The sequence below is a fragment of the Podarcis bocagei genome (assembly GCF_964188305.1).
Source record: "Podarcis bocagei genome assembly, chromosome: 15".
Lineage (NCBI taxonomy): Eukaryota > Metazoa > Chordata > Lepidosauria > Squamata > Lacertidae > Podarcis > Podarcis bocagei.
In genome coordinates, this window is record NC_138141.1 from 20836700 (window position 1) to 20849343 (window position 12644).

The 12644-nt window shown below is 42.0% G+C and overlaps 2 protein-coding genes across 3 annotated transcripts in view; one reads left to right on the plus strand and one right to left on the minus strand.

Annotated features, from left to right (window-relative positions):
* Positions 1 to 12644, minus strand: part of BCO2 (beta-carotene oxygenase 2) — a 78787-nt gene that overhangs the window by 57505 nt on the left and 8638 nt on the right. The gene's annotated exons all lie outside the window — the stretch shown is intronic.
* IL18 (interleukin 18) lies at positions 1437 to 8028 on the plus strand. Of its 2 annotated transcripts, none has more exons than XM_081172753.1 (4): positions 1437 to 1644; positions 3262 to 3414; positions 5587 to 5729; positions 7393 to 8028. In XM_081172753.1, exons 1-4 carry the CDS (start codon positions 1452 to 1454, stop codon positions 7630 to 7632), a joined length of 729 nt encoding a protein of 242 aa, XP_081028879.1. In that variant the 5' UTR covers positions 1437 to 1451; the 3' UTR covers positions 7633 to 8028. The 2 variants fall into 2 exon arrangements, 1 of the variants encoding a protein (XP_081028879.1); XR_014002525.1 differs by lacking the exon at positions 1437 to 1644 and adding an exon at positions 1880 to 1988.

Below are 12644 nucleotides of genomic sequence, written 5' to 3' on the forward strand. Positions count from 1 at the left end.
TGGCAGAGCTCCCATTTGCTATGGTTAAGTCCTAAATTCAACACTAGGCACCTCTAATTAAAGGATTCCTTGTAGCCTGGCCGCAAACTAGGAGATCAAACTGCCTGTCAACATCAGTGGGCTACATGGACCAAGTGGTTTGATGCAGCAAAGAGTGGGGGGTGGGAAACCTTCTGCTATGGAATTAGGAAATTCTGTTTCCTTGTTTCCAAGCTCCCCCTCCCTCTGTCGAAATTGGGCTTGAAAGAAGTGTTCTCTTGTAGCCAATGCTAACAGGCTGTGGTATGTATTTGGATGCTGTGTGCAGTGCCTGCTGTTTCTCCAATTTGCAAATACAGTGGTACCTCGGGTTACAGATGCTTCAGGTTACAGACTCTGCTAACCCAGAAATAGTACCTCGGGTTAAGAACTTTGCTTCAGGATGAGAACAGAAATTGTGCTCCAGCGGCGCGGCAGCAGCAGGAGTGGTACCTCAGGTTAAGAACAGTTTCAGGTTGAAGATAGACAAAGACTGGAAGGTGTTTAAAGGATACTTGGAAAATCATATTGAAAAATCAGAACTCCTATTAGAATAACCAAGTTCCGTTATAAATACCGAAATACTAAATAAGATGGATAACAATGTGTAACAGAAAAAGAAGTAGAAAAGTTGGTTTAAAAATGTGTGAAAGAAAGTAAAAGAAGTGGAAAGAAATTGCAATTGAGTAGATTGGAAGTCTAACACAAGGGTGGTGTAATGAATATAGGGGTTGCTCGTGCGTAAGTTGCCGCCACTCCTGGCTATGTTGCCTTGTTAAACCTTTTCTGTCTGGACAGCCCTTCACTTTGTGGCTGCCTCAGTCGCTAGCAGAATCCGTCAGTGGGCGTTTCTTAAACCTTTTCCAGCATAAAAGCTGTTTGACGCCAAGTCTCCTCCTACTCTCCCTGCGCGGAAGTCTTCTGCGCAGGGAGGCTGTGGGTAGCGGAGGACCCATGCTCTCCCCACTGGTGTCCGGTGAAGAGTCCTGGAGCCCTCTCGCCGATTCCCCCATCTGCCCCCCTTTATCCCTGGTGTTGCGCTGATTTCCTCCCCCAGCTAACGGGCTGCCTTTCTCCCTGCTGGGTCCCTCTCCAGCATCACTTGGGAGCCTTCCCTCCGCCTCTGGCTCCGATGTCAGTTCCCTGACAGGTGGGGTGAGGGATGGTGGTGGGAAATGGAAGTATCTATGGGATTGAGTGTGGGTATGTATGAATATTTTTAAGGATTATATGCAATGTTTGTTTGTTTGTTTGTTTGTTTGTTTGTTTGTTTGTTTGTTTGTATATTCGTAATATGTATGTATGAATGTTGAATTATTTTTATAATAAAATATTTAAAAAGAACAGTTTCAGGTTAAGAATGGACCTTCAGAACGAATTAAGTTCTTAACCCAACGTACCACTATATGCCCACAGGCAGGGGTAGCCCACCCATGAGGCAAGATGAGGCACCTGACACAGATGGCAGGATCCTTGGGGCAGCAGATCTGGCTTCCAAGAAATGCATCGCCTGCTGCCGCTGCCATGGTAGCAGCTACAGCTGTGGCATGCTCCTTGGAGACCAGATCCGTTGCCTTCTTGGCAGCTCCTCCACAGTAACCTCTTGGCAAATAGAAGGCAGTTTTGGTGCCACAATGTAGATCTTTATCCCCTCCATTCCTGATGTAGATCTCCATTCACTCCTGCTTCCCTTTTTGGCTGGGGGTTGTGGTTTACCTCAGGAGCCAAAATGTCCTGGGCCAGCCCTGCCTATAGGCCCCAAAGGGCTGACAACCCCTGTTCTAATCAAATTGGTAATAGGCAGGGGGGCGTGTTGGGGGGGAAATAAATATGAATTCATTTGAATTCAGCGGGATGGGGGGATAGAATACACCCAGCTAGCAAATAATCAATTGTCTGGATGCACTCTAACAACATTTTCCCATTCTCTCCCTACTCTGTTCGTGGTTTGGCTGGAACAGAAGATGAAGGTAGTTGTAAATTCTCTGTTATAAATTACTCAACAAACAAGAGTTGTGCCAATGTTTTGTGGTGTTACACTTTTGTATGGAGAATTGCGGCTTTATGGGATAGGTGGTTTCTCCCCCCCCCCCCCCCCATTTAATCAAATGCTGTGGAAAATCAGTATTGGGCCATTTCCTCACTGTCAGCTTTCTTTCTAACTTCAGGAATGAATTACCGTATTTTTTGCACCATAACACTCACTTTTTTCCTCCTAAAAAGTAAGGGGAAATGTCTGTGTGTGTTATGGAGGGAATGCCTACGGGTGGCATGCCTACAGATTTTCCTCCTCTAAAAACTACATGCGTGTTATGGTCGAGTGCGTGTTATAGAGCGAAAAAATCGGTAATAAGATCAAGTGGTTCCACATGCCCAGCTGAACATCACATAGCAAGAATGGCCGTGGTTTCGTGCAAGACATGATGCAAAGCCACCAAACTTTCAGTAAATTAAATCACATGTAACAGCACAGCCAATCAGATTTATGCACCAATATAACAGCAATTGTATACAGTGCTGTGTTACCCAAGACAAAAGAACAAAAAATAATAATCAAGAGGTGGAACCGATGTAGTTCAAAGATTATAATCCTTTTCCAGAATTATGGTTTATTAAACTGAGAACAAGTGTTGTGACCACATATTTCATTGTCAATCCTCACTCAGCTTCAGCACATCAATCAAGTCTTATTGGCAGTGATTCCCCTTACTTCCGAATAGGGAAACTGTGGTTTAATTTCCATTTATAAAACAGGATATGAAACCAGGGTTAGTGAGTGGTTTCATATCCTTTCTGGCTAGGAGCAGTGCTCCGAGTTTCCCAGTTCAGGTGTAATGGGAAACTGCAGCTTAATACTCAGAAATGATCTCAGAAGAGAAGAAGAGAGGAAGAACAGTGCTTACACATGGTGTAATAAAATATGGTTGGGGCAGGGACAAGATCTAGGCCTGCTGAAAATACTGATTCAAGGGTGAACCTGCCTGAAGAAAAGTTAATTCAACATTCAAGTGTTAGAAAATTGCCCCACTTCAAAGCACTCATGTGGGGTACAATTATTACTATTATTATTATTATTATTATTATTTATGTATTTATACCCCAGCCACTCTGGGCGGCTCCCAACAGAATATTAAAAACACGATAAAACCTCAAACATTACAAACTTTCCCAAACAATTACTTTCTGGAAGAGAAAAATCTACAGCCCTCCTTCTGAATCCACATTTATCATGTCTCTTTGAAGGTTTAGAAGCAGACAGCTTTAAAAAATCTGAAAAATTCAAGGCAGCACAGATCTTCCGAAACCAAGAAAATCACGTGCTCATCGTGAGACCAGAGGATGATGCTGATGCCACGGCAGCATTTGAGTCCATGACAGACGAAGAAATGATAAACGGTACAGTAATATTTCCGACCCTTCCTTGAAGTCTGAACCGGTTTCACCTATCCCACCTTATTTTTTTCTCTTGCTTCATGTATTCAGGAACAAAATAAAACATTTAAAAACAACAACTGCAGGTGTGTACAGTTAGATTGCTCATTAGGAAATAGCTTTGTAAGGATAAGAGAAGTTTAATAATGGAACAAGTTGTGCAAGGGGAGTTGTGAATCCATTGCAGTTTTTAAAGACAACCTATATTAAACAGGAAATGCATTTGGAGCACACGGATAGTTAAAAACCACTAGTTGTCTTACAAGGTGCACTGAGCTATACCTGTAAATGTTCATGGCTCTGCCACCACATCCCTCTTTGATGAAACACAGAAAAACAACTTTTGGGGGGGAATCACAAGTAAAAGGGTACTACAGTGATACCTTGGTTCTCAAACGCCTTGGTACTCAAACAACTTGGAACCCAAACACTGCAAACCTGGGAGTGCTCCAGTTTGCAAACTTTTTTCAGAAGCCAAACGTGCTCTGGTTTGAGTGTTATGCTTCTGTTCTGAGTGTTACGCTGACGATTTGAGTGCCACACTTCTATTTTGAGTGTTATGCTGAAGTCTGTCTGGTTTTACTACTTACCGTATTTTTCGGCCCATAGGGCGCACCTAGGTGTTTTTTTTTGGGGGGGGGGAATAAAGAAAAAAAATTGGGGACGCAGGCAGCTCTCCGCAAGCCGTGGGAGACCGGCGCGAAGTCCTGCGGGCTCTCCCGGCTTGCGGAAAGCTTCCTGAAGCCTGGAGAGCGAGAGGGGTTGGTGTGCACCGACCCCTCTCGCTCTCCAGGCTTCAGCGAAAGCCTGCATTCGCCCCATAGGACGCACACACATTTCCCCTTCATTTTTGGAGGGGAAAAAGTGCGTCCTATAGGGCGAAAAATGCGGTATTTTGCATTTTTGTTTTTGCAGCTCTTTTTTGTTTTGTGTCTGTGTCTGTGTGGAACCCAGTTCAGCTACTGATTGATTGATTGTGTGACTGCAGTACATTGTTTATTGCTTTCATTTTATGGATCAATGCCCTCGTTAAACAGTAAAATCCATGTTAAATTGCTGTTTTAGGGATTGTTTTTGAAAGTCTGGAACAAATTAATCCATTTTGCATTACTTTCTATGGGAAAGCGCGCCTTGGTTTTTGGAACACTTTGGTTTTGGAACGGACTTCCAGAACGGGTTAAGTTTGAGAACCAAGGTACCACTGTATTGTGCTCATGACCTGCTTCTGAGCTTCCCATTAGAACATCTGGTTAGCCAGCATGAGAACAACATGCTGGAGTAGATGGAGTCTGACCCAGCAGTACACTTAAGTTCAAACTGGGGGGGGGGGGAGATCATATATCATGTTCTTAAAAAGCCATCACTTTTATGCAGATATCTGGTCAGCCCATTGCCACCTGATTCAGCTTGTCTTAAGCAAGCAACCGCTGCTTGCTCTTGTAGAAGTGTTGAATATTTGCTCCAGCCTTCACTAAAAACAAGGCAGAGACCATCAGTTAATCACACAAAGGCTGCATGTTCTTGTTGTTGTTGTTTAGTCGTTTAGTTGTAGTCGTTTAGTCGGACCCCCTGGACCAGAGCACGCCAGGCACTCCTGTCTTCCACTGCCTCCCGCAGTTTGGTCAAACTCATGCTGGTAGCTTCGAGAACACTGTCCAACCATCTCGTCCTCTGACGTCCCCTTCTCCTTGTGCCCTCAATCTTTCCCAACATCAGGGTCTTTTCCAGAGAGTCTTTTCTTCTCATGAAGTGGCCAAAGTATTGGAGTCTCAGCTTCAGGATCTGTCCTTCCAGTGAGCACTCAGGGCTGATTTCCTTCAGAATGGATAGGTTCGATCTTCTTGCAGTCCATGGGACTCTCAAGAGACTCCTCTACTGCTGGTCAAATGCTTTTGAGTCACCAACACAAGGTTACACACTTTTGAGGTTTCTTGGTGCAGAAATCCAGCATGCTGAATACATCACATCTTACTGAAGTTGTGCCCACTTAATCAAAGGGAAGGGGTGATGAATGATGTTGACAGTAGGCAATAAACCTCAAGGAAAGTGGTGCAATTGTAGGCACTCAGCTCTGAGGCTTTGTTAGCCACTGCTAGAGACTTTTTCAAAAGGTGCCCAATTGTCCTTTGTGCGCAGAACCTGGAATCTCGTTGAATATTCACATTTACCAAGACAGCAACCTGAGAGGACTGCCAGTGGCCTTCAGCACAAAGTGGAACGGTGAAACATACATCATGCAAATCGTGAAAGACGGTAGCAACATGAAGGTGGTGTTTAGGGTAAGCCACTGCCAACTGCCATAAAGACTCACTTTTAAAGTTCTGTACCTTTAACGTTGCAGCCTTGTTGACTCTCTAGGAGGGAATTGCACAGGTCAAGAAGGGAGGGATGAGGAATTGGCTGAGTGATCTTTTCGCAGCAGACTGACCCAGTTTGACAGTCCCAAACTTCCTTGTGCACTGGAACATATACGTTCCAAAAATACATATGCTATGATTAAAATGTGTATAAGACGTATATTTCACAGGAAAGTGCATGAAAAGAATTGAAATTTATGTATTTTGAGAAAACACATAAAATAATGTGTCATTTATTATTATTATTTAATTTATGATTTTCAGTTATATACATTTCAATAGTTTTACAATCATTTTAACATTTCAAAACCTGACTGCCTTCCTCTTCTTTCTGCGGTTCCTTAAATTTATTAACTCGATATAGTTCTGTATAAAAACTCATAAATTAATCTCTTATTTCTTTAGGGTTTTTCCACAACTCTGCCTCCTATACTAATTTTATTTATACAGGGTTTCCCTTGTCTTTTCTTTATTTGCCATGCTAATAGTTTCCCTGGTTTGTTAGCCTATTTGAATTGTTTCTGTTTTAAATATTTAATTTCCCACTCTATTTCTTGAAATATTATCAATGAGAACTGCGTTTGCAATATCTTAATATTCTGTTTCAAAATCTCTTTTCGAGGGGAATTTATTATTCTTTTTCTTTTCATTTTATTTCTTCTAAGGTTTCTTGCTTTTTCAACTCTCTCTTCTTTTCTTGGTATGCGCTACAAAATCCTTTCCCAATCTTTTATTAATCAAAATCCTTCTGCGTTTCTTCGCAATGTGTGTTTCCTGGAGGCAAATCATGTCTAAATTTAACTTTTTTTCTGTATTAGCCATGATTTTATCAACAAAGTTTTTTTTAAAAAAAGGTTCAAAATTAGTTATTATTTTAAAAAATAAGAAGTACAAAATGGGGCAGAATGGACCAATGATTGAGCACCAGTGTAAGTGAAATGGGACCAACTTTGGAAAAGCCCAGTAAAACATTTTAAGTAGATTAAATAATATCAAGTAGTTCCATTTGTCTCTGTGCATATGCTCAAGTAACACAGAAAAAGCAGATTTACATGTAACACCAAACCAGTTTTTCCCAACAGTCGTATGCACACCAGCTTCTCAATCCAGGTTTCAGATCCTGGTTTCATGGACATTCACAAACCATGGTTTGTCTGATAGCACAAATTCAGATATCACAACAAACTGTGGTTTGTTGTATTACATCTCACTGTGCACAATCACGGCTAGAGCATGGAGCGACCAGGGCAAAGTCATGGTCATGTGAAACTGTCTGATGAGCATCTACAGTGTTGCATTTTCCATGTGAGTTACATATCAAAGTATTAACCAGTTCCCAGAACTACTTACAGTGACAGGATCCTATTGCTTGAGTCTACTCTCCAACAAGGGTCTTAAATTACAGAGAGGTGTATTTTATTCAAACACTGAGAAGCCTTCCTAAACTGGCGGTTTAGCATGAGGTCTCTCTGGGCTTCTTTTGCCTCTGTGTTTGGTGATCTGATCAAGGCCTTGCTTCAGACACTGTTTGCAAGATTCTGAACTTTCTTTAAGATAATACATTTCTAATCTTCCTTCTTTCCAGCCAAGAGACGTCCCAGAATTCATTCCAGGAGAAAAAAGTGATATGCTATTCTTCAAAACCCCATTTTCCAAAGCTGACAGACAATTCTACAGATTTGAGTCCTCACTGGAGCAAGGCTACTTCCTTGCCTTTGAGAGAAATGAGAGGAACAGAGTCACACAACTGGTGATAAAGAGAATCGATGGAATAGACGAGTCTATAAAGCTACATACTTCCCCACTTCCCAGAAGAAAAATATAACCATCGCAAGAAAAACATAAGCAAAATATTCTAGAAATGGAATACAAACAAGTAAAACAAGTAATATAGAATACTGTAATGAAAAACATCACATCCCTAATAAATAAATCTTGGAATATCTGTATAACACACTGCAGAGCCCCGAAGGAAAAACACACAAGGTTTATAGGATCGCGGGATTTGCAGTATAAAGAAATGTTTTGTTATAAAGCTGTGTCACTTTTCTAAGTGGCTGTTTCATGACTGTGAATGCTGTACGCAATTTGAGTTGATGAATATTTTTGTACAGAGCATTTTGGACTAAGGCCTACTATTCAGTGCTCCTGATAAAGTTGCGTAATAAAATACATTGGGCATTTTATAACTCTTAGTAAAGTTTCCTGCATCTTCACACCATTTTGTGTCTTGCCTTTTTCTCATGCATTTGTGTTCCTGCCCATGATTAACCAGTATAGATGTACAATAAGCCATCTTTTAGCAGATGAGTTCCACCTAGTCCAGAACCAGCTGAGGTATCAAATATGGGCCTTTGCCGGCTAGGAACCTAAAATCCTTTTACTGGAGATTGACCCCAGAACTTCCTCAGTGTGCTCTACAGATGCTGAAATAATCATGTCATTCACACAAAGAAGTTTATGTGCAAGAAAGTGCTTCCTCATTGTATCATCAGATACACGCACAATGACTCATTTATGACCATCTCTGTTGCCTTATCCTTGAAAAATGTGAGTAAGCGTCTAGTCACATTTTCACAGCTCTGTAACAAAATGTATCCCATTTTTAAAAGGGTTCAACTTATTAAGAACCATTCCAACCAGTTTAAAAACAGTAGGCTGACCTCCCCGCTACAAGTTTCCATATTTGTCACCAAAGAAATACATTTATGCAACAAAATCTACCACTTCAGCAAAAGCAACTATGAACAATAGATTTTCTTCCTGAGAAAAATTGGCTGTGTGAAGGTGACAGACTGGGGAAATCTCTTGCAGCTGCAAATCAAAACGTGCTGTGAATACCTTGATAAACATGGTGGATCAATTTAGATGTTACCCTATTAAAAATACAGCAATTTGATTTAAACCAGTTTCTGTTTGAATGTCACCTTGTTTACTTATAGCTAGTTTATTATGATTTTTAAAGTGTGTTTTTCTAACCTGCTTTTATAAATCAACACAACATTTAAAAACTCATCCAAACTTCTGCACATCTTCAAGTCCGCACCACACAAAGGAAGTACTGCAAAGATTCCAAAGCAGCCTTTACCAAGCTGGTGCCCTCCAAATGTTTTGACTACAACACCCATCAGCCACAGCTAGCTGGCTGTGGCTGATGGGTATTGTAGTCCAAAACTTCTGGAGCATAACCACCACCTTGATGAAGGCGGCTCTAAAAATTCTATTTAATGCACCAGATGAAGAGGCTAGAAGCAACACCACTCAAGGAAAGAGTAAAAATTAATGATGACACAGCCCTTCTCCAAAGGCAGTACAGGAACTTATTATCAAACCATTTCACCTTTAGTTGTGTGTGTTTGTACAGACAAATTGCATGAAGACTACAAAGTTAAATATTGTAACAATTTAAGTATTGTAACATGCAGATAATTTGCTCTCAGTTTGTTATACGCTTTAAGAGTGGTAGCAAAATATTTAGCTGCCTTCTCTGTCACGAGAGGTGTAGTATCTGCTAATAGTTCTGTGATTGTTGGTTAAACAGTTTTTTTATACAGTGGTACCTCAGGTTACATACGCTTCAGGTTACAGACTCCGCTAACCCAGAAATAGTACCTTGGGTTAAGAACTTTGCTTCAGGATGAGAACAGAAATCGGGTGGCGGCAGCGGGAGGCCCCATTAGCTAAAGTGGTACCTCAGGTTAAGAACAGTTTCAGGTTAAGAACGGACCTCCAGAACGAATTAAGTTCTTAACCCGAGGTACAACTGTATTGTGTTTCAATGTTGTAACCCCCTGGGACCTTAGAGTGAAGGGCAGGTAAACAAAAACCACAATATAAAATTAATATAAGCAATGGACAAATAAGTGCTTCACGTAAGTCACTGCAGAATTTGCATGAAAAAGTATGTGAAAGAAAATTTCCATCTCCTCAGACCCACATGGACAGCCCATCAGTAGGGCCTTAAATCAATTTCGACAAGCCCTAACACAAAAGAGAGATTTGAAATGAGGAATAAGGCTATTTCAGCTACAAACCAAGAGTTAAGTCCAACCACTGCCAGTGAGGAAATCACTTACTGTAAGCAAAAGCAATGAAGTCAAAAGAAATGCAAATGCAAATAGATAAAGAGCTGTTGGTTTCTGCAGTTTTGTAGTGTTTTCTGGTACAGACACCTGAAAATCTGAGGTTTGTTTTTAAAGCAAGTTTCTAGACCTTGTGACCATGGAAATGCATTGTGGGGGCGGAAATGGGGAAGGTAGGAACAAGCAGGAACCTCAGTCTCAAACTCCTTGGTTCACACATGGGAGTTTAAGGTCATTCACTGTTCTGGGAAAATCCCTACTTCAGACAGCCCTCAGATATGAGCATCAGAGCTGTTGGACTCAAGTGAGTCATCGGTGGGTGGCAGTTCTGTGAGTTGTCCTCCCACCAAGGCCTTTTGCACTCATCCTTGGTCTTGAGACAAAAACGCCATGCTTCTCCAAGAACTGAATAATTAGGCTTAAACTAAAGCCTGCAACAAGTGACGCAGCAAATGATGGGATCTCATCTCCCAGTCTCTAGTGCCTTTTCTGTAACATTTGATGGTGTCTGAAAACATGAAGCAGGGAACTTGAGCCAAGGTCTTCTTTTTCCATATACTTCAAATGTTGCTAAAGAAGAGATTAGTCAGCTAATTAAGGAATATTTGGGCAATTAGGGATGTGAGTGGCACTGTGGTCAAAACCACTGAGCCTCTTAGGCAGGCATAGGCAAACCCAGCCCTCCAGATGTTTTGGGACTACAACTCCCATCATCCCCGACCACTGGTCCAGTTAGCTAGGGATGATGGGAGTTGTAGCCCCAAAACATCTGGAGGGCCGAGTTTGCCTATGCCTGCTCTTGGGCTTGCCAATCAAAAGGTCGGCGGTTCAAATCACTGCAACAGAGTGAGCTCCCATTGCTCTGTCCCAGCTCCTGCCAACCTAGCAGTTTGAAAGCACGCCAGTGCAAGTAGATAAATAGGTGACTTCCCTTTAAATAGGTACCGCTGCGGCAGCATTTCTGTGCGCTCTGGCACTTGTCACAGTGTCCTGTTGCGTCAGAAGTGGTTTAGTCATGCTAGCCACGACCTGGAAAGCTGCCTGTGGACAAAAACTGGCTCCCTCGGCCTGAAAGTGAGATGAGCGCCGCAACCCGTCACCTTTGACTGGACTTAACTGTCCAGGGATCCTTTACCTTTATTGGGGCAATTTCCCCAAGTGAGAGGCCATAGCTCAGTGCTGCAGCGCATGCTCAGCAAAAGTTACAGGGCTCTCCCCTTAGCATTTCTTGGGCAACAAGGGGGAGAAAGACATCCCTCTATGCTTCAGAGCTACAGAAGTCACAGCCTGTCAAAAGCAGCCAATACTGTGCTTGGTGGCGCAATTGTCTGACTCGTATATGACAGTTTAAAACATGTTTCTTAATATATCACTGCAAACAGCACTGTGCCCGTTGGACTGGATCCCTACTCGTTGTTGGGCTCAATAAAAAGTGTTGCTTTTGACCTTAACAGTTTGAGAACAAGTTATCTGAAATTCTACTATATTTTTATTATTGTTTTAATCTTAACTGTCCATTGCAATGAATGCCCAATTCCAAACCTCAATACAGGTGGATTTGGGGGATAAAAGGGGGTGAGAGGCAATTTACAACATAAGCTACCACCTTTGGTATCTTCTTTTTAAATTCTCATTCTATCAACTCAGAAGAACAAAAAACAAAAGGAGTTCTTAGCACACAACCCCAATCAATCAACTAAAGCATTCATTGATTTATCTTCCAAATAAAAATTTAACTGTTTTATTTAAAGTGTTAACTGCCTTGGTAGTAGTAGTAGGAGAGGACACAGTGTGCTGTTAGCTTTTAAAGGGATTGTGGTTTTTTTTAAAGCTAAGCAACATCAGAGACAACTGAAAGGATTTTCAAAGAAAGAGACTTCAGAATCAAACAGCTGAGGGTTCTGTAAATTCTTTATTGTACATCAATTAAACAAACAAAAAAAGAAAGAAAAATTCCCTTTTGCACAGCAACTGCTTAGGGCCCAGCCTGAGCACCATGCAAGATGCCGTGTACACAATCCACTAATTGCAATATCAGGACCAAAAAAAACCCAAGTGACTGGAATTCAAGACCAGTTCTGCTGCACCCGTTGAAACCAAGCTGCCATTTGACAGGGGAAAGGGTCAGCCATACAAAAAAAGGCTGCCACTACAATCACTACTAGTCTGCCCTTTGCGTTAACACCAAAACTTTGTGAGCTCTCTAGCCTGTCTCAAGCCTAGCTCTTTTCTCAGCGAGAAATCCCCACAATTTGATGAATGGCTATTTAGATGCCTCTTTCCCCAAGTCATTCTGCTATTTGCAGCGTGGGACCCCCTGTTGCTATTTCTCCCTCATTCAATGACTCGGCAATAATACAATGAAGCAGAGGCAGCGGTGAACAATCGTTGAATGTTGCCGGCAGGTGACGTATTGTGCCTCAGAGGCTCCACAGCATGGCCACGGCCCTGCAGATGCCCACATCGTGGTAATTGAAGTAGCAGAGGCCAGCAAAGGTGAGCGCTGAGAGCATGTAGAGGCCAGCGTTGGCCAGTTTAATAGATGTCTCTCCATGGACGTAGTCAGTTACTATTTGCCCAAGACCCCTACAAGGAAGAAGAAGAAAAAGCTAAAAATGAAGACGATTCAACCCAACATAGTTTCAAATGTTTTCTAGGGCATTTTCCATAGGAATTGGCTGATCCCCAAAGCAACATCCCTTTTGGTCATTTGACACACCCCTTAGAGGGGTGCTGGCGGCCTTCGTCAAAGATC